General features: G+C 55.4%; 1 protein-coding gene across 2 annotated transcripts; it reads left to right on the top strand.

Moving 5' to 3' along the window:
• The first annotated feature begins 119 nt into the window (after positions 1-119).
• On the top strand, positions 120-19,437 carry ALOXE3 (arachidonate lipoxygenase 3). 2 transcript variants are annotated; one of them, XM_034989546.1, is made up of 15 exons: positions 423-695; positions 1,314-1,518; positions 2,386-2,467; positions 2,763-2,882; positions 3,040-3,165; positions 5,454-5,557; positions 5,859-6,031; positions 6,684-6,827; positions 6,905-7,108; positions 7,203-7,289; positions 7,732-7,901; positions 8,462-8,583; positions 12,577-12,677; positions 13,266-13,436; positions 18,476-19,437. In XM_034989546.1, exons 1-15 carry the CDS (start codon positions 549-551, stop codon positions 18,653-18,655), a joined length of 2,136 nt encoding a protein of 711 aa, XP_034845437.1. In that variant the 5' UTR covers positions 423-548; the 3' UTR covers positions 18,656-19,437. The 2 variants fall into 2 exon arrangements, with proteins under 2 accessions (XP_034845436.1, XP_034845437.1); XM_034989545.1 differs by lacking the exon at positions 13,266-13,436 and having other exon boundaries at positions 120-695.
• The last annotated feature ends 643 nt before the right edge of the window (positions 19,438-20,080 follow it).

Raw genomic sequence — 20,080 nt, 5'->3', positions numbered from 1 at the left:
GTGGATGATTCACAAGTAGGGAATGCGGCTGCCCCGTGCCCAGGCCTGGCTGAGAGGGGGAAGGGGTCTCGGGGCAAGCTGGGGAGTGGGCGGACCAGGGCCCCGGGGGCTCAGCGGCCCCTACCCGGGAGCAGGGCAGTGTCCCAGTCACGCAGGTGTCACCTGCTCCTCGTCTCCCTCTCAGCGCCTGGTCCCTCCCTTCCCAGTGGGACGCGGGCTCCTGATATCCATCTGGGTGAGCCCTGTCCTGCCAGCCAGAGAGACCGGCTGTGCCAGAGGCGAGCAAACAACTCTTAGGGTGGGGAGAGGGAGCCCGCAGTGAGCCGGGACAGAGGCCGGCAGCTTCGCGGGAGAGAGGCGGGCGAGCCCCAGAGCATCCCAGAGAGAGCGGGGCCTTCCCTGGGAGGCCTACCTGCCCGGGCCGAGCCCCCCACTCAGGAGCTCCGCAGGCCGACGGCTCAGCCCCGCCCCGCGCCCCGGCCCCCCTGCTCCAAGGCGGGCTGCTGCTTTGGCCACCGCTGCGGGGACAGCCCTCTTTCCTTCCCGCCATGGCCGTGTACCGCGTGTATGTGACCACGGGTCCCTACCTGAGGGCCGGCACGCTGGACAACATCTCTGTCACTCTGGTGGGCACTTGTGGTGAGAGCCCCAAGCAGCTGCTGGATCGCTTGGGCAGGGACTTCGCCCCTGGATCTGTAAGTACGGAGGAGAGGGAGGAGGGACCCCTGAGGGCCTGGGGACCCTGAAGGAGGGGAGGGTCATTCCCCCAGGTCATTCCTCCAACCCTGCAGAACTCAGGGAGCCGGCCCTGACCTCCTCACCATCCCATTCTGGTCTCTGTCTTTCCTGGGGAGAGGACACTTTCTACCCAGGCAGGGCTGTGAAGAAGGAGCCCGGGGGCTGGGGGTCAGGAGAATTCCACCGGCTTCCTAGCTCCTCTCATAATTGAAGGTGGGCTTTGGGCAAGTCACTTGCCCTCTGTGAGTCGGGGGTTTCCTCTTCTCTGGAGGGGATCCGCTTGCCTCCGCCAGGCCCTGCGATTGTTTGCTGGTGGCCTACACAAGGGTGTGGGAGCCAAGGAGGCTGGTGAGGTCCAGAATCCACTCTGCTCACTCACCGTGCCTCTGGGAGCTGTGGCCGCTCCTGCTTGGATGGAGGGGTGCCTTTTCCGAATTCATACAAAGGCCCCGCGTGGGTTAGCAGCTCCCAGCTTTATATGCCGGAACAGGTGTAGGCATAGAGGCTCCTCGCCAGGTGTAAGGATGCCCCCGCCGTTCCTCGCCTCTCACCTGCTTGCTTTTTGGTCCCCTCAGGTGCAGAAGTACAAGGTGCGCTGCTCAGCGGAGCTGGGCGAGGTCTTGCTGCTGCGTCTACACAAGGAGCGCTACGCTTTCTTCCCCAAGGACTCTTGGTACTGCAGCTGTGTCTGCGTCACGGCCCCCGATGGCACCCATTCCCACTTCCCCTGCTATCAGTGGGTTGCGGGCTACTGCACCCTAGAGCTGCGACCAGGAGCAGGTGGGCCAGAGGCCGGGGCCTGGCCTGGGTTGCAGAAGGCATCTGTTGGGGTCGGGGGTGGGGTCTCATGGGGCCCAGGCCGCAGGGAACGGGGGTGGGGTTAGGGTGACCGGAACTCAGAGCTTTCGGCCCACTCCCTCTGCACTCCCCCAGAGTGAATTTCTCCTGCGCCCAGAGCGGACTTGAGCTGTAAGCCGAGTAACTGGGTGTCGGCAGGTGCAGCCGCTGAGAGAATTTAGCTGGGAAGGCCCAGCCGACAGCTCCTAGTGGCTTTTCTGGTGTGGACGAAGTCCCTGTGACGTGCTGTTAGGCTTCCCTCTTGCATCTGGGGGGCCTTTCAAGGATGCTGAGCTCGAGCTCCTTCAGCCTCTGGACCCCCACCCACGTCTCCTGAGCCGTCTGATCCCAAGAGGCATGACAAGGGCTGGCCCGAGTGACATGAGTCTTAGGGGTGAGAGGTGATATCTCAGCCCCCTAGCGAGTTCTTCAGAGACCCCCCATCATCCTAGCATTTCCGTCTGTCCACCACCTCCCAAAATATACTCATTCATCAGTCATTTGTCAAGTGCACATTATGAGCACATAAAGGTGGGGCACCTGGCCCACACACCAGGTGCCAGGAATACACAAAATTACTACAATGTAATTTCTGCCCCCAAAGAGTCCTGGGAAGGAGACAAAAGTACAATTAGGACGATCGTTACAATTTGGGGGTGAGGTTGTCTTGAGTCCCTTCTGCTGATGAATGCACGAAGAACATGGGGTATCCGTGTCAACTGAGGGATTGGGTTCAAGGGTTAGGGCGTTCAGGCAAGCTTCACCTTTTGAAAAGAGACGTATATGATGAGTACTTTTCATTCCCCACAGCAAAAACTATTTGTCAGGACTCCCTTCCCCTTCTTCTGGACCACAGGAAACGGGAACTCCAGGGCCGACAGGAATGTTACCGGTGAGGATGGCCTAATTTGACTTTTTCCCCCACCTTTATGCTGACCTCAGCCTCAATCAGACTGTCACTGAATCTGACCTCAGATCCAACCTTGGGGGCTCGGCTCCGATCAGGACCCTTATGTAACCCTAACTTCCATCTGAGGTTGACCCCAAGTCTAGAGCCAGAACGCGAGTACCGACAATTGTCCCAAGAGCATCAGTGTATCCACACTCAACCCCTCCCCCAGCTGCCCTTGATGGGTTTTTTTACCCTAAGTTTGACTAGCCACCCCTGACCTCTCTCCCTCCGGAAGCTGGAAAGTTTACGCCCCCGGCTTCCCCGGCATGATAGACGTCGGCAGCTTTGAGGAGATGGAGACAGACAAGAAGTTTGCCTTGACCAAGATGATGCCTCGGGCAGACCCAGGGGACAGGTGAGGGGGGTGACCCCGAGGGTCTGGCAGGGAGGTGGCTTCAGGTTGGGTGGGAGGCCAGAGGCAGGGGAGGATCCAGGGAAGGAATGAAGGGGAGTGGGCTTTAAGTCTGTCTGACCGGTGTCTGTCTTTCTGCCTCCCCCGCCGCCCTCCACAGCAGTGGGAATCGGTACCTGCCTGGCTTCACCATGAAGATTGACTTCCCATCCCTGATGCACATGGAACCCAACATTCGCTACTCAGCCACCAAGACGGCCTCACTGCTCTTCAACGCCATCCCTGCGTAAGGCCACTGCCCTCCCCGCACTCCTGTCACTCTCCCATCTGCCCCCACCCTGCCAGGCATATCCACACCTCTGTTCCCAGTCTCCCCCTCTCTGTCCCCTGTCTCCCCCTGTCTGTCCCCAGTCTCCCCCTCTCTGGCCCCAGTCTCCCCCTTCTCTCTCCATTCTCTGTCTGCCCATGATCTCCTCTTGCTCCTTTGCCATCCCTTTTCTTTCCAGTTCTCAAATCTATGCAATGAACCAAGCACCTTCTCGGTGTAGAGTCTGGTGCTGTCTTGAGTAAGACAAGGAGGCCTGGCCCTAAAGCTTTAAGGAAGTGAAGTCAGACCAGCTCATGTTCAGATTCCAGAACCAACACCTTCCAATTGTGTGACCTTGATCTTCACATAGTCTCTAAACAGTTTCCTCATTTGTAAAATGACAGTAAAACCCATGCCTACATCATAGGTCTGGGGGAGAGGAAGCGAGATGACACCCAGTGCAAAACAATCTCTCAGTGGATGTGACCGCGTGTTAGGATGTCGTCTTCCACCATGAGGAGCTCAGTGTCCCTAGGGAGAGGTGTGGCATAGTTAATTAGGAACCGAGGGGCCATTAGCAGCTCTGAGTCCACAGCTGAGGCTCTGAGTGTGACTGATGGAGGGGGTCCTGTCGACGCTCATGACCAGAGTCAGCCAGGGTGAGCAGGGGCCAGCAGGTGGCTCCCGGGAAGGCAGGTGGGACTGAAGCAGGCTTTGGGCCATGGAGAGGAGAGGTGAGCAGAGAGGGGGTGGGTCCTGGGCAAAGCCAGGTTCGTTTGGAGAGGACGGAGAGGCTCGGCTGGCCATCTGTGCAGGGACTGCATTAGAAGGCACAGAGGAGGGCGCCTGGGTGGCTCAGTTGGTAAGCGACTACCTTCAGCTCAGGTCATGATCCTGGTGTCCCAGGATCGAGTCCCGCATCGGACTCCCTGCTCAGCAGGGGGTCTGCTTCTCCCTCTGCCCTCTTCCCTCTCGTGCTCTCTGTCTCTCATTCTCTCTCTCTCAAATAAGATCCTCATCCTCGGGGCTTCTGTGCCCAGCTGAATCTTTGGGAGAAGGGCTAGTGGGAGAGGGCCAGAGGTGGGGTGAGCGGGGAGCTGGGGAGTGTCCTGGCTGGAGCGCAAGGTGGTCACAGGTGGCTTGGGCCTCAGGGCAAGGATCCGTGAGAGGCCCTGGCAGGGCTGAGGGACCAGGGTCGCCTGAGCTGGTCCCCAGATGGGCATGTGGGTCTAAACAAAGGAAGGCCCGGAAGACCCCTAGGACAGGGCTCGATCCCAGGACCCCCAGATCATGACCTGAGCCGAAGGCAGAGGCTTCATCAACTGAGCCTCCCAGGTGCCCCTCCTTGCTCTCTGCTTTAACACAGAGCTCCCACCCAGTGTTTCGCCTCTTTGGGGACTTACGGGGCAGGTACCCGGCAAATGCTGTGGACCGAGGGGTGGGCAGCTCAGACGACACTCAGGAAGTTGTCCCCGGGCTTGTGAGGTCATGGTGCCCACACCCTTTGGGGCACCTGAGCACGCTTGCACAGCCTCCCTCACCCACCACTTGCCACAAACCCACCTGGTAGGTGTTGCGGTCCCTTCCATTTAACTTGGTGCAGGCAGTGAGTGGTTATTATGAATCGGTATGTCCAGGCATCCAGGACATACCCTAAGGGGCCCATAGTGACGTGTGTAATAAAGGGTGTCAGGAGGACACTGGATTTACCGTGTAACGCAGGGAGGGAGGAGCCTTTTGTGGAAGATACACAGACTGGTGGACTGTGTGTCTTAGGTAGGTTTGATAGTAGGTGGAGATGTCGGATGCAGCTCTCCACGAGACGCACAGCTTCAGAAACTTCAAACAGTACAGACATCCACAAAGTGAAAAGTGCATGGTGCCCCCAGGCTGCCGCCCCCCCTCCTTTTTCCAGTCTGGTATACAAAGTACACCTCCATTACGTGTGGCGAGAAGGCTGTGGTTGGTCGGGACGGGCTGGTGGCAGACATCCCAGCCAGAAAGGGGCCGGCGAAGGTCTGTGATTAGATGGAAGCTTGGAGAAAGGCCAAGGCACCAGTGGAGATTGGCCGTGTGCACCAGTGGGCGCGCCCATATGGAGTCACCCTTACAGAGCCTCAGCTCGTCACTAAACTTTTCTAACGGGCACACTGTCAGGCCCCTCTGCTCTGGACGTTGACCTGGTCAGGTCCCTCCAGGCCTCTAGGCTGGGGGCACAGTGCCCCGGGGCAGCCCCAGGCCCCAGCCTCGCTTCCCCTCCCCCTCAGGTCCTTGGGCATGAAGCTCCGCGGGCTGCTGGACCGCAAGGGCTCCTGGAAGAAGCTGGACGACATCCGGAATATCTTCTGGTGCCACAAGACGGTGATTTCAGGTGCGCAGAGCCAGGCGGATGTCTGTCCCCCACCCTATTCCGTGCCCCGAACCCTCCGCCCCATCCTGGCAAGAGGCCCTTTTTCAGCCCTCTCAGGGAGACCGTGGGACCCCCGAGAGAGGGGCTCCTGGTTTCATGGGTGGCCACCGCACAGATTCCCCTTAGGAGCTCACGCCATCTCCCCTTCCTCTGGGAGGGGACAGGGATAGGGGAGTGAGGGGAGTGGGGACAGAGAGATACCCTGCTTGCCTGGGAGACCGTCAGGGCTGGATCTCGGGAAGCCCCCTCTCTTGCCCCCTAGAGTACGTTATGGAGCACTGGTGCGAGGACCCCTTCTTCGGGTACCAGTACCTGAACGGTGTCAATCCCGTCATGCTGCACTGCCTCTCCAGCTTGCCCAGCAAGCTGCCCATCACCAATGACATGGTGGCCCCTTTGCTGGGACCCAACACCTGCCTGCAGATGGAACTAGAGGTGGGTGAGGGGCCATTATGGACAAGGGATGGGCGTGGAGGGCAGGGATGGGACGGCTGGGGCTGGGCATGGCTGGAAGCCTGGGGTGAGGCTTGGTGGCTGGTAGGAGGGAGCAGGACAGCATGGAAGAGAGGGTCCTGCCCGTGTTCTGGGGCCTCCAAGATCCCCAGTGCTGAGGCCCAAAGAAAGCGATTTTAGGACAGGTGGAAGGCAGTGCGCCGCATGCAAGGGGGACAGTCACGGAGACTAGGAGCTCCGAGGGCGTGGGAGAAGATGGTGATCAGTCTCTCTGGGGCAGCCAAGCCCTCAGGCATCCTCCAGAAGGCTGGAGAGGGGGCGGTCAGTTCTCAGTGTGTGGTCATTTTCCTGTTGTTGAATATACTGACAGGGCCACTGAGTTGAGAGAGCAGGAAGGGCCAGGTATGGGGGGGCCGGGGAGAGGATGCCAGCTTATCCAGGTGGGAGGTGGCGCACCAGGGACTCAGCTGGGCCTCATTCCGGACATTCTGGGGAGGGTGGGGTACCTCACTCTGGCCGGGAGTGCAGGCACCAAGCATGACTGAGGCCCCGGCTGCGGGGGGAGTGGGCGGGGAACAGAGAGGGCAGCGCAGCGCGGGTCGGAGGGCGCTGTGAGCCTGTGTGCCTTCCGCAGAGGGGCAACATCTTCCTAGCCGACTACTGGATCCTGGCGGAGGCCCCGGTCCACTGCCTCAACGACCGCCCCCAGTACGTGGCCGCCCCGCTCTGCCTGCTGTGGCTCAACCCGCAGGGGGCGCTGGTGCCCCTGGCCATCCAGGTGAGACCTGGGGCGGCATTCCGGGGGCGGCACACTAGCAGTTCTGAGACTCACCCCCTTATTATTCCTGGGCGCAGCTCAGCCAGACCCCCGGGCCGGACAGCCCCATCTTTCTGCCCACTGACTCTTACTGGGACTGGCTGCTGGCCAAGACGTGGGTGCGCAACTCCGAGTTCCTGGTGCACGAGAACAACACACACTTTCTGTGCACGCATTTGCTGTGCGAGGCCTTCGCCATGGCCACGCTGCGTCAGCTGCCGCTCTGCCATCCTATCTACAAGGTCCGTGTGGCCCCCGGGCGGGCGCCAGAGGTGGGGGGGGCAGCTCGGCCTGCTCCCCTGACCCTCGCCTCCTGGGCCCTCATCCCGCCCGCAGCTCCTGCTCCCGCACACTCGCTACACGCTGCAGGTGAACACCATCGCGCGGGCCACGCTGCTCAACCCCGAGGGCCTTGTGGACAAGGTGCGGCCTCCGGCCCCCGCCCGCCCCCTCGCTGAAGCCCCGCCCCCAAGCCTCTTCAGCCTCCAATCCCACTTCACCGTCCCCGCCAGACCCATTCCCTCAAGCCCCGCCTCTCCCTGCCGATTCCCCTACTTGCCCCGCCCCCAAGCCCGGGCCCCGCCCCCTCGGGCCCGGCTTCCGAAGTCTCCCGCAGGCGGGCCGGGCAGCCCCCCTAGATCGCATCCCCTGGCCGACCCTGCGCCGGCGTCACTGCTTTCTTTCAGTTACCAAATTCCTAGGGAGTTCCTCCCATGCACGTAGTAGGGCCGCAACCTCTGCAGCCCGCGTCAGTCCCTGCGGGGGTTTGACCCGTGGTCTTGGACTCCTTGATTAACTGGAACATCCCCGCGGCTGAGTCACTGGCCTCGTCCCGTCCCCAAGCCGAGCTGTGTTGTGTTCTCAGGTCACCTCGGTCGGGAGGCAAGGCCTCCTCTACCTCATGAGCACCGCTCTGGCCCACTTCACCTACACCGATTTCTGCCTTCCGGACAGCGTGCGGGCCCGCGGCGTCCTGGCCATCCCCAACTACCATTACCGGGACGACGGCCTGAAGATCTGGGCGGCCATTGAGAGGTGCGGGGTGCGGGCCCAGGACCCTGCAACCAGTCTGGCCCCAGCAGGGCCTCCTGGCCCAGGGTCAGTGTGGACCCCTGTTCTCATGCAGGCTGGGGAGCTTGGGGCTGGGGGTCGCAGGTGCTTCAGGCCCTACCAGGGAGCACCCCCAGGGTGAGAGTTAAGATTGGGGTCCTCAATGAAATGGCAGGTAGCTGCAGGCTGGGGAGGGGCTGGGCTGTACGCAGGGGAGGAAGGAGAGGACAGGGTGTCCAGAGGAATGGGGGGGGGTGGCAGGTGCCACAGTGAGGTGGGGGCTAGGGCCCCCAGGCTCTCCTCAGTGCACTCCCCCCCCCAGACCCCTGGGTGGGAAGGAGGCTCAGAGCACCCATGACTCAGGAGTGGCCAAACCTGGGCCCTCGGGTTCCCTCTGGATCTGGAGGTTCCCACGGGACCGTGGTGGTCTCTCGGTGGACACTGGCTGTCTGGCTCTCCCCAGCCTGAGTGGCACTGGGCCTGGGATTTTTGGCCAGGCCCGAGCCCCAGGTCACCCCCGTGGCACGAGCATCTCTTTCCTGCAGCTTTGTCTCCGAAATCGTGGGCTACTATTATCCCAGCGATGCATCTGTGCAGCAGGACTCGGAGCTGCAGGCTTGGGTCGGCGAGATTTTTGCTTGGGCGTTCCTGGGCCGGGAAAGCTCAGGTATCCCATCCCCCAACCACAAGCTCCCAATGCCCTGGTGTTCCCTCTGGCCTCACCTGTTCCTTAGCTCTTGTTTATGGACAAGCCTTTGAGGTACATCCTATTATTAGCCCTGCTGAACAGATGAGGAACAGGCACAGAGAAAGCTTTGCAGGTAGTGGCCAGAAGCGGGATCCAGAGCCAGCTCTCACGGTCTCCGGAGTCCTTGCCTGCAGGCACTACACTGTGACCCTCTGGTTCTTCCTCGACTTTTACTCGAGCCTGTCCATCCACCGCTGCTTGCTGAGCTCTGTGGGTGTGTCCCATCATGTGGTAGGAGCATCTCCAGCCTCAAAGGTTGAGGGTTCTGGAACCTTCTCTCATACTTCTTCGTGCTTGTCCCACCAGGTGGCCCCTCTAGCCACCAACCTCTCTCATTTCTTTTGGCCTCATGGAGAAACGTGGTCCTGCTGCCGCCTGGTTCTTCCTTATTAATACCTGTCCCCCCTTCTGACGTCCCCCCTTCTGACACTGCCCGAGAGGATTTTGAGACCCATGGACCCCAGTGGCCCCCTCTTCCTCCCCCTTTGCTTAACTTCAGCAGACCACCCTCCCTTCCTTAAAGTCTTCCCTTAGCCCCAGGGAGGAAACATCCTCTGAGCCTCCCACTTCCCCCCGGGCCTCTGCCATGTCCCTGTCCCAGCCGTTGGCTTGTCCTGCCTGGGTCTCTGTCTCCTCTCTACCCTCCCGTGATGGACTGATCCTTTCTCCCGTTTCTCCTCTGCAGCTGATTCCAGACTTGGAAATGCCCCTGCCCCCCATTCCCTGAAGAACTTTCCATTTTCGCTGCTGTCTCATTGTCACCCTTGAGACCAGCACACAAAAACTACCAGCTACAGGTTTTGAGACTTTTTTTTTTTTCCCTTTAGACAACAAATTTTAAACATACAGAAAAGTAGAGAGTATAACGTAATGCACACCCATTCACCCACTGCCCAGAATCCACAAGCATTCATTTGATTAATCTGTTGCTTTTATTTATTGCTGAAGTCTTTTAAATTACATCTATTTCATATTTTACTCCCAATCAATATGCAACTCAAAAAAACCCCATTTTTCTACACAATCACAATACTGTCATCACGCTTGACAAAATTGACAATAAACTCCAATATGGCGCATGTAGAGGGAGAAGCAGACTCCCCGCTGAGCAGGGCGCCTGATGTGGGGCTCGATCCCAGGACCCCGGGATCATTACTTGACCTGAAGGGCTCGATCCCAGGACCCCAGGATCATTACCTGAGCTGAAGGCAGATGCTTCACCGACTGAGCCACCCAGGAGCCCCTCTTTTGGATCTTTAAAGGATGACCAGTCCCCTGCTTTGCAAGCCCACTGTTAATCCTGGGCTGACCTGATCCTGACTGCTTCCTCCCCCAAGGGCAGTTTTCTTTTTTTTCCTCTTTGGGGTTGTTTCTTATTTAAGACCTGGGGTGGCAGGGGGTCTAACTACTGTTGGCTGATTCTCCTATCTCACTTTTTTCAAACTGTCTCTGACTCAGGACATCAGAGCAATCTTCAGACGGACAACCATCTCTGACACTGCACACTTATCGCAGATTCCTGGTTTAAGACAAGGCACACTCATTCATTAACTTCAGTCAGTGTGACTTTTGCTTCCGTATTTCACGGGGAACAAATTAACAATGGGAACTAAGAAAAATCCCCACAGAGGGCCTGACTTCTTTTGCCTTTTAATCTCGGCCCTTCCAGGTTAGACTATCTACCCCGAAGGGAACATCCCAGAAAATTCCCACAGGCTCCCAAGTCAGACGCCCGGTCCTTCCTCCAACCCTCTGCATCCTCACTGCAAACTCTGAAGCTGTCTTTGGCTCCCACTCTGTCTTCCTGTTTCCCTATATCCAGTTGGGTGGCCAATTCCTCTTGTCGCCATCATGTCCCACTGTCACCACCCAGTCCCGGTCCTCATACTGTGGCAGCTTCTTCTCTACCGGCCTCACCGTTCCCAGCTTCTTGCTGCCTGCCCGTCAGGTTGTGGGGCCGCCACCCTGATAATCCTCCGGAATTGTGCCCAGAAACCCTGTGGCCTGGCACATGCTTTGGCCTCACCTCCAATAAGTACCCTCCCTGCCCCTTTGCCTTGCTGATGCCTCATTCCTTCCCGATCTGCCTTCTTACCTTCTTAGTCCAGTCAACCAATAATTACTGGGCTCTTAATATTAAGTATTGTTCCAGCAGCCGGGGTTTAGCAATGAACATGACGGATGAAACTCCTGGCCTTCACGGAGCTTCCCATTCTAGCGGGGAGATTCGGAGAATCGCCAGACAAATATGTCAGGGTGTGGGCTAGGGGAGCTCAGGAAAAGGAAACAGCACGTTGAGGTAGGGGGGTTATTTCAGCTTGGCTGTCTGGGAAGGCCTCTCGGAGGAGGTGACGTTTGAGTAGAGAGCTAGTTCTGTGGATAACTGGTTTTAGCAAGGGGGTGATGTGATCGGATTTATGATTCTAAAGTCTCAGCAGCTCTAGCCTGCAGGGGCAAGGGTGGAAGCAGGTGGGTTCATACAGGAAGTATTTGCCGATATGTGCGGCACGAGATAAGAAGAGGAAAGAGAAGGGGGTGCCTGGGTGGCTCAGTTGGTTAAGCGACTGCCTTCAGCTCAGGTCATGATCCTGGAGTCCCTGGATCGAGTCCCACATCGGGCTCCCTGCTCAGGGGGGAGTCTGCTTCTCCCTCTGACCCTCCCCCCTCTCGTGTGCTCTCTCTCTCTCTCTCTCTCTCTCATTCTCTCTCTTTCAAGTAAATAAATAATCTTTAGAAAAAAAAAAAAGAGGAAAGAGCGCACAGACTGTGGTCTGAGCAACTGGATAAAGTGACCAGAATGGGACCACCGTAGGAGGGACAGATCTGGGGAGTGAGTGGGGGAGGGGGCCACGCATCAGGGTTTGCAGGGGTGACGTCTGAGAGGCCGTGTAGACACCCACCTTGGAGCGTCAGGTCGCAGCCACAGAGTTATGCCCTCGGCTGCATCTAGAATTCAGGGGCCAGGTGGAGCGGGAGGTGTGAATTTGGGAGTCATCGGCCAGTGGGAAGAGGTTAAATCCATCGACTTGGACGAGAGCAATGATGTACAGAGAGGGGAGGACCCAGGGCTGAGCCTGAAAATGCCTTCTTCCTCTGTCATCTTTCTCCCATTCAGAGCTCACCCACCCTTGTCTTCCTGCAGGGAAGTCCCCCCTAAGCGCCTCAGCCCCAGTGTCTGTCTCTGCGCTGCCTTTGCTCTCCTCAGAGAGCCAAACCCTGGTCTTGGAACCCCCTTTTGCTTCCATCACTGCGAACTTATGAGTAACACACTCTGGTCACCTGCCTTTGTCCCTAAGCCCAGCTGTGGACGATCCGCCACTGAGTGCTTGGACAAATCTTGGTGAACTGGGTAGAATTAAATTATTAAGGGCTGGGGCGCCTGGGTGGCTCAGTGTGTTGGGCATCCGGATCTTGGTTTTGGCTCGGGTCCTGATCTCGGTGTTCCTGGGATTGAGCCCCGCGTCAGGCTCTGTGCTGGGCCGGAAGATTCTCTCTCTCCCTCTCCCTCCCTCTCTGCCCCTACCCCCATTCTCATTCTCTCAAATAAATAAATAAATAAATCTTTAAAAAAAATCATTAAGTGCTATCAGGGGTTGCAGATAGAAGTGGGGAGAAGATCCAACTTGGCTGTCAACTTGAACTTGGGTCCTCTCTAGTGAGCTCTGCTGGCTGGGCATTTTCTGGCCTGATCCCAGTGGCCAGCTCCTATCCCGACCCCCTTCAGAGACCGCAAACCTTGGTGATGACCGTCCCTAACCTCAGCCCAGCCCTAATCTTAGTGAAAAGACAGTGGTGGCCAAATGCTCAGGCCTCTCATCCTCACTCTCCCCTTGCGGTGAGCCCCAGCCCTGAGCTGCCCCCAGGAATCCGGTCCTCTCCCTCCACACCCTTTTCCCTTCCTCCCACACCCAGGCTTCCCACGCCGGCTGTGCACTCCAGGAGAGCTGGTGAAGTTCCTCACTGCAATCATCTTCAACTGCTCCGCCCAGCACGCCGCTGTCAACAGTGGGCAGGTGAGGTGGCAGGGGGCAGGCCTGGGGGCACTGGGCTATGCAAGGTTGGGCTCAGCACTGGACGTGAGGCCAGAGTTGGGGTTGAGAGCATGGGTGGGTCAGAGTTGAGGTGGGTTTATGTTTGGGGCTGAGGTTGGGTGGTGACTGGGTGGAGTGAAGGAGTGAAGGGCCAGTGTTGGATGAAGACTGGGGTGGAGCGGGGTTCAGGATTGTAATGGTGACTCCAGCTAGTGTTTTGTAGGGAGTAAAACCTATAGGGCCTGTCATGGTGAGGACCCAGCCAAGGGGAGTATCAGGCTGTGCTGGGTGGCATGCCAGCCCTTTGACTAGGGCCCTCTTTGGGTTCTGCTCCTTCCTTGGTGATTCACTCCACCTAGTCCTGGAACACTGGGTGGGGAGTGACAAGGGGTGAGCCTCCCACCCCACTTCTGGAACTTTCTACCCTATACTCCTCCCTCTCTTCTCTTTCCACCATCCCTTCATTTCTCAACTGCAAGTACTGGGATGGTAGGGGCAGGATCAGGGATGATGAAGGAGCTGGTTCTCCCACTCTGGCCAGCTGACTCAACTGGGGTGGGGTCTCTACAGCATGACTTTGGGGCCTGGATGCCCAATACCCCGTCATCCATGAGGCAGCCCCCACCCCAGACGAAGGGGACCGCCACCCTGAAGAGTTACCTAGACACCCTCCCAGAAGTGAATATCACCTGTAACAACCTTCTCCTCTTCTGGTTGGTCAGCCAGGAGCCCAAAGACCAGGTGTGTATGGGGTGTAGGGTGGGGTGGGGGTGGGGGTTTACAGGGCCTAGGCAGTGGCAGTGGTGATAGCTGTTCCAAGGGGACTTGGGGACTGAGTGCTGCCATTTATGCCCACTGCTGAGTCTGTCTTGGGTTCCTCAGTTTCTTTAGGAATTGATCATTGATCCCCAAAGACATACATCGAAGCAAATACCAGTTTAGTGGCTGGGGCAAAATGTCTATCAAATTCACCAGTTTACCAATCCACCCATTCATCCATCCACCCACCCATCCACCCATCTGTCCATCTGTCCATCCATCCATCCATCCATCCATCCATCCATCCATCCATCCATTCATCCATCCACTTATTCATCCATCAACCATTCATCCATTAACTGCTCATCCATTCATCTAAACATTCAACACACATTATTTTGGATAGTTCCCACATGTCAAGATGGCACTGGGCACATAAAGCTGAATGAGACCTTCCTGCCTTCAGGAATCCTATGGTCTAGTTGAGGAGACACACAGGGACATGAAAAAGCCCATCACAGTGTTGTAGGAATCATTTATGTACAAACACATACTTCATGAGCATTTGCAATGTGCCAGACATTGGGAGGCAGATATGAACCCTATCCTCATGAGCTTAGTCTCGTAATAGAGGTGAGAATGGGGACTTGTGGAACCGGACCGAGTCTGGGTGAACCCAGGAAGGCTTCTTGGAGGAAGTGACATCAAAGCTGAAACCTGTAGGACAAGCAGGAGCTCGGCAGACAAAGGAAGAGCAGGGTTAGTTTCTAGACAAGAAGGAGGACACAACCAAGTGAAACAAAGTGAAGATGAGTCCGTTGGTGTGTTGGTAGGATTGTAAATGTTTCAGTGAGGGCACAGTGTTCATTCAGAGGAGGATGGGGAGCCACTGAAGGGCTTTAAGCCCCGGAGTGACATGGCTGAATTTTGTGTTTTAGCAAGGGCACGTTGATGGTTGGGAGGGGCAATTCTAGGCAGCAACAGGCGAGGAGGCTGTCAGGTCGGCTTGGCCAGGGGAACAGCCCCTTAATCCCTGATTACCAATATTTTCATTCACATGTGGGGTCATCAATCCCACCTCTGCCCTCCTGGTCTTGTTCACAAGCCCTCTGACATCACAGGAATGTCCTCATTTCTCAAGCTTGACTCCGTTTGGTGCAGGTGCATGTTATCTTCCTAACAAGTTTTAATTACCATCTCAAGGCCTGGGAATGCCAGGAACTCATCCCTGGATCCTGCTCCTTTCTGGTCCCATTTCCCAAGGACTTGGAGACGTTATTATTATTATTTTTTCATTATAAAGGAAAACCCTCTGAGGTTCTTTTTGTCTACTCACAGAATACTCTATTACTATTCCCAATACTCTCATTCAATACTTCTAGCCACTGAATGTGTGTGGGACGAGTGGGGTGTCAGATAATTTAACTCAGTTCTGACACTCTCCTTGCAGAAAGTGGCAGGTCCTACTGGTTCAGACTCAGTCCCAAAAGACTGCCATGCCCCCCCGATGCCAACCTCAAGCCCAGGTTGTCACCTGGGCTTCTGACCCACCAGCTAAAAATCAGAGGTTTCTACAACACCCACCCCCCACCTCCCCACCCCCGCCACCCCAGGCTTGGTCATTTGCTGAACTGAACTCAGGGAAAACAGTTTATTTATTAGATTACTGGTTTATTTATTATAAAAGGACATAACTCAGAAACAGCCAGAGATGCGCTAGGCAAGGTGTCTGGGAGGGGCTGCAGGGCTGACTTTCTCTCTCTGGCTGCCCTGCTCTCCCCATACCTCCACATGTTCACCAGCCTGGAAGCTCTCCAAACCCCTGCTGCTAGGGTTTTTCTGTCTCATTATTACCTAAGTGTGATTAATTGAATCATTGGCCACTGAGGATTAAGTCAACCTCCAGCCCCTCTCTCTTCCCCAGAGATTCAGGGCTGGAACTGCAAGTTCCAACCCTCTAATCACATGGTTGGCTCTCCTGGCAACCACCCCTTAGGAGCTTTCTAGAAGTCACTGCATGAACTGTAAACTCAGGTGTGGTTGAAAGGGCCTTATGATAACAAGACACCTTTAACACTCTAACGCTTACAAAATTATAAGGGTTTCAGGAGCTCTGTGCCAGGAAAGGGAGGAAGCCCAAATGTATATTCCTTATGTAAATCGCAATATCACAGTGGTGAGGGATGATAGGCAAGAGGATGAAGGTGGAGGGCTCCCTCCTAGAAGCCAGTGGTGGGGTCTACCTTAGAAAATTATTAACAACAGTAGCTATAGCTTCTTGGGGATCTATCATGTCTCAGTCATTAAATCAGATACCTTATGTATGCTATTTTAAAAGTAGGTAGGGATCTTTATTTAAAATGCTTAATACAGTGCCTGGCATATAAGTGTTCAAGAGATGGTAGTTCCATTTTTTTTTAAGATTTAAAAAAAAAATTTTAAGTAATCTCTATCCCCCACGTGGGGCTCAAACTCACAACCCCGAGATCAAGAGTCACACGTTCCACCAATGGAACTGGCCAGGCACCCCAAATGGTAGTTGCATTTTACAGGAGAGAAAACTAAAGCAAGTTGGTTCAGAGACACTAAGCAAGTTGCCCAAGGTCACAGAGCTAGTACGTAGGCTTTGAACCCAGCCTGTCCTGTTCCTGTGTTCTGCTTTTTGGACAGCCACACTATAGTTTTAGAAATTAGATGTCAATCTGGTAAATAAGACATAAAACTGATTCTTTGAAAAGACCAATAAAATAAAGAAACCAGAGACAATCCCAATCAAGAGAGACGAGAAAGCATCAATGTACAACATTTGGTAGGAGTGGAAAGGCAAACAGCCGATAATTGAGAAGGTTGAAGAAATTACAAGAAAGCACGACTTGCAGTTTTATGCAAACACATTTGGAAATCAAGGTGAAAGAGATAATTTTCTAGGAAAACAATAATGAAAAATTGATACCTGAAGAGATGAAAACCACACATGAATGGAAAGGGTGTAAAAGATCTGATCCCCCTCCTTGCAAGAGATTCTACTAAACCTTCAAGGACCAAGTCATTCCTAAATCACTCAAACTGCTCGAAAGTATAGAAAAAAAGTGGACACTCCCCAAATCATGTTACTGGGAACCTCGATTCCAGCACTTGGCCAAGGTGATGCTCTTAAGAAAGGAAGTGGGTCTCCAGGAGAAAGTTCTAGTCCCAGATCCGCACTTCCCCGGTGTGACCCTGGATATGTAATCGGGCCTCTCCAAGCCTCAGTTTCTTTATCTGTGAAGTGCGAATGATAAGAACACCTGTCTTACAGGATTGTTGTGCCGTCATGATAGCTCATGTCAAGTGCTTGCAACGTGCCAGCTGTAATTAAGAAAATGAAATTATAAATGTGTTCCACTTAGCTACAACAATCTTAAAAATACATCATTAGCCAATGAAGGCCAATACTGCATAATAAGACAATAATACGCTGTGCCGAGGTCTAGTTTATTCTAGGAATGAGAGGAATGAGAGGTGGGTTCACCCTGATGAAATCTAACAATGTAATTTATTACATCAATAAAGCAACATCATATAATCATCTCAATATGTGAAAAAAGCATTTGCTAAGTGCGGACAGTCATTACTAATGAAAACTCAGTGTAAAATGAAACTCCCATACCACGTTTTATTTTTAAAGATTCTATTTATTTGTCAGAGAGAGAGCACAGAAGCAGGGGGAGTGGGAGAGGGAGAAGCAGGCTCCCGGCTGAGCAGGGAGCCCAATTCAGGGCTCGAACTCATGATCTGAGTCAGATCATGATCTGAGCCGAAACCAAGAGCTGGACATTTTAACCGACTGAGCCACCCAGGCACCCCAAGCCCAAGAGTTTTGAAGCAATAGGATTATTGGCAACAAGTGGATCGTATGCAGGTTATACTGGACAGGAGGCGCAGGCTGGTTAGGAGGCTAGGGCCCCGGAACTGAGGAGCTGAGCTGCTCCTGTGGACTGATCACGGAGAGAGGGACCATCCCGTCCTGCCACAGGACGGCACCCACTAGAAGCTCATTGTGATGCTTGCCGATTGTGGTTGGCCGGGCTCTAAAGCGAGCCTGTGCGTGGTGATGGTGTTGGGTGGATTGGCGAGATGCCTTCAGAACTAGTTGTCATCTTCAGGGGTTAGATTTTGTGAAATGGTGGAGTGACAGGTGTATCCTGGGTCCTATGTGCTGGAGCGTGTTTATGTTGATTTCATAACATGTTGGGTTGATTTGTGTTATGAACGTGCTTGTACTCCTTCGGTTCACAGAGCAGCGGACCAGGTATTTAAAATGGACCTTTTTTTTTTAAATTTTTTTTTAAAGATTATTTATTTATTTATTTATTTGAGACAGAGAGAATGAGAGAGAGAGAGAGCACATGAGAGGGGGGAGGGTCAGAGGGAGAAGCAGACTCCCTGCCGAGCAGGGAGCCCGATGCGGGACCCGATCCCGGGACTCCAGGATCATGACCTGAGCCGAAGGCAGTCGCTTAACCAACTGAGCCACCCAGGTGCCCAAAATGGACCTTTTTTTTTTTTTAAGATTTTATTTATTCATTTATTTGAGTGAGAGAGAGAGATCACATGAGAGGGGGAAGGGTCAGAGGGAGAAGCAGACTCCCCACTGAGCAGGGAGCCCGATGCGGGACCCGATCCAGGGACTCCAGGATCATGACCCGAGCCGAAGGCAGTCGCTTAACCAACTGAGCCACCCAGGTGCCCTAAAATGGACCTTTAAAAAGATGTTCTGGTCCAATGCATGCACTTTCAGGTGCAGAAACGGTCTCCAATCGAGAGTATCAGGCAGAGGGCTACCAACAGAGGGGGCACTAACCTCGGGCTAACCATTCCAACCCCCACACTCCCTGGGTGGTGGGTGTGTGGGCCCCCCCACCGCCCCGCTCTGGGCAGGCTCCCTGGAGTGGCTGAGTCAAGCCCTTGGAGTCACCCTGACTCTGTGTTGGTCATCCCATCCTGACCGTCGTCCTGACCGCCTCCCGGTTTTCTCCCAGCGGCCCCTGGGCACCTACCCGGATGAGCACTTCACAGAGGAGGCCCCTCGGCGGAGCATCGCCGCCTTCCAGAACCGCCTGGCCCAGATTTCACAGGAGATCCGGGAGCGGAACCAGGGTCTGGAGCTGCCCTACACCTACCTGGACCCTCCCCTCATCGAGAACAGCGTCTCCATTTGACCCCCTCCTCCTACTGCCCTGGAAAAAGGCTCCAGCTCGAGGACATGAGGCGGGGCGGCATGTCAGGGCCCCCTCTGTTCCCACTCAGCTGGAGCCTTCTCTGCAGCTGGGGACCTTCCCCCCCAGGGTGGCTCTAGCCTCCTACGGGTGGGCCCTGAGCGGTGGGGGACCCGATCAGCAGCATCCAGGGTGAGAAGCCACTGCCTAACATCGAACGCACAGCAGGTCCTTCAAGAGGAAGGAACCCCATCACCCCTTTCTCTACTTGGGCAGCCTCCTAATTTCCCTCTCCTGTGAAAACCTACCTCCTCCCATTGGGAACCCCACAGGGACTCTGAGCTCCCCTTTCCCATCCTCCCCTGTCCCCAAACTCTTCCTCTTACCTTGTTGCTTTGTTTCCACTTTCCTCCAAGCCTAGGACCAACCAGTCTAACTTCCCTCTTTGGAAGAGCCTGGAAAATGGGCAAGAAAAGATGTGTGGCCTGGGTCTGCCCCATGGTCCCCGTTGACATCAGCATCTTGAAAGGGAGGGTTAGGATTACCGCCCAGCTTCCCTGGACCTCTAGCTGCAGGCCTCAGAGAGCTTGGGTGTGTGGGGGTACCCTCCCCAGCCCTTGTTCTGCCTCCTCCCTCCTGTTTTCCTATCCTTGAGCCCAATGAATGCAATAAAATCCAACATGTTTGGCTCCCATTTCATTTTTGGTTTGGGGGGTGTGTATGTGTGTGTGTAGGTGGCTGGGGTGGCAGGGGATGGGAGAAGGAGCGAGCAGTAGGGAGTCCCTGGATCATCTGCTCTGGAGACAGGGAGCCTCCCAACTCAACCCACCACCTAGCCAGGCCCCACCTTCCTGCCTTCATCCCCCACAGTGTGTCACCCATCAGGAGATGAAGGAATAGCCAGACTCAAGGGGCTGATAGGAAAAAAGCAGGCGCTTTGCAAATAATCCAGCTTCTGGGTGTGGGAGTTACTGGTGCTGCCCCTGGGATCCTGTTACTCTTCTGGATACAGGGAAGACTCAGTCTCCGGGCCTCTGGTGGATGCGAGGAGTCAGGCTGAGCTCTGGCCAACCAGCTCCGTGCAGAAGGGATGCGGGAGGCAGGTCCTCTCCAGGCTGGGGCAGTTAGTCGCTGGTGCGAGCCCCTCCAGAGTTCCCCCTCTCCCTGCCTCTGCTGTTCTGGAAGCCCACGTGGAGACAGCATAGCCATCAGCTCCTGTCTCGGAGGGACCAGGACGTAGCCCCCTGCTGACCTGGGCTGGACTGGAGCTGAGCGAGAAATACACTTTCCTTGGGTCCCACCACTGGGATTTTGGGATGGTTGGTCGTTGCAGGATTACCAACGCAGATAGTAATCTGGGGAGTCTGATGTTCTTCCTTGCAGCCCCAAAGCCTTTAGAAATAGAGATATGGTGCACCTGGCTGGCTC

The sequence above is a fragment of the Mirounga leonina genome, unplaced genomic scaffold (assembly GCF_011800145.1).
Source record: "Mirounga leonina isolate KUSES-001 unplaced genomic scaffold, KU_Mleo_1.0 Mir_488, whole genome shotgun sequence".
NCBI classification, from domain to species: Eukaryota; Metazoa; Chordata; class Mammalia; order Carnivora; family Phocidae; genus Mirounga; species Mirounga leonina.
This window is presented reverse-complemented; position numbering and strand designations above follow the sequence as displayed.

Bases quoted from the DNA above. Each gene is read 5' to 3' on its own strand.
- ALOXE3 (XM_034989546.1), top strand. From the start codon at position 549: ATGGCCGTGTACCGCGTGTATGTGACCACGGGTCCCTACCTGAGGGCC. The intron at 696-1,313 runs GTAAGTACGGAG...TGGTCCCCTCAG, and splicing joins GGGACTTCGCCCCTGGATCT to GTGCAGAAGTACAAGGTGCG. The intron at 1,519-2,385 runs GTGGGCCAGAGG...CATTCCCCACAG, and splicing joins AGAGCTGCGACCAGGAGCAG to CAAAAACTATTTGTCAGGAC.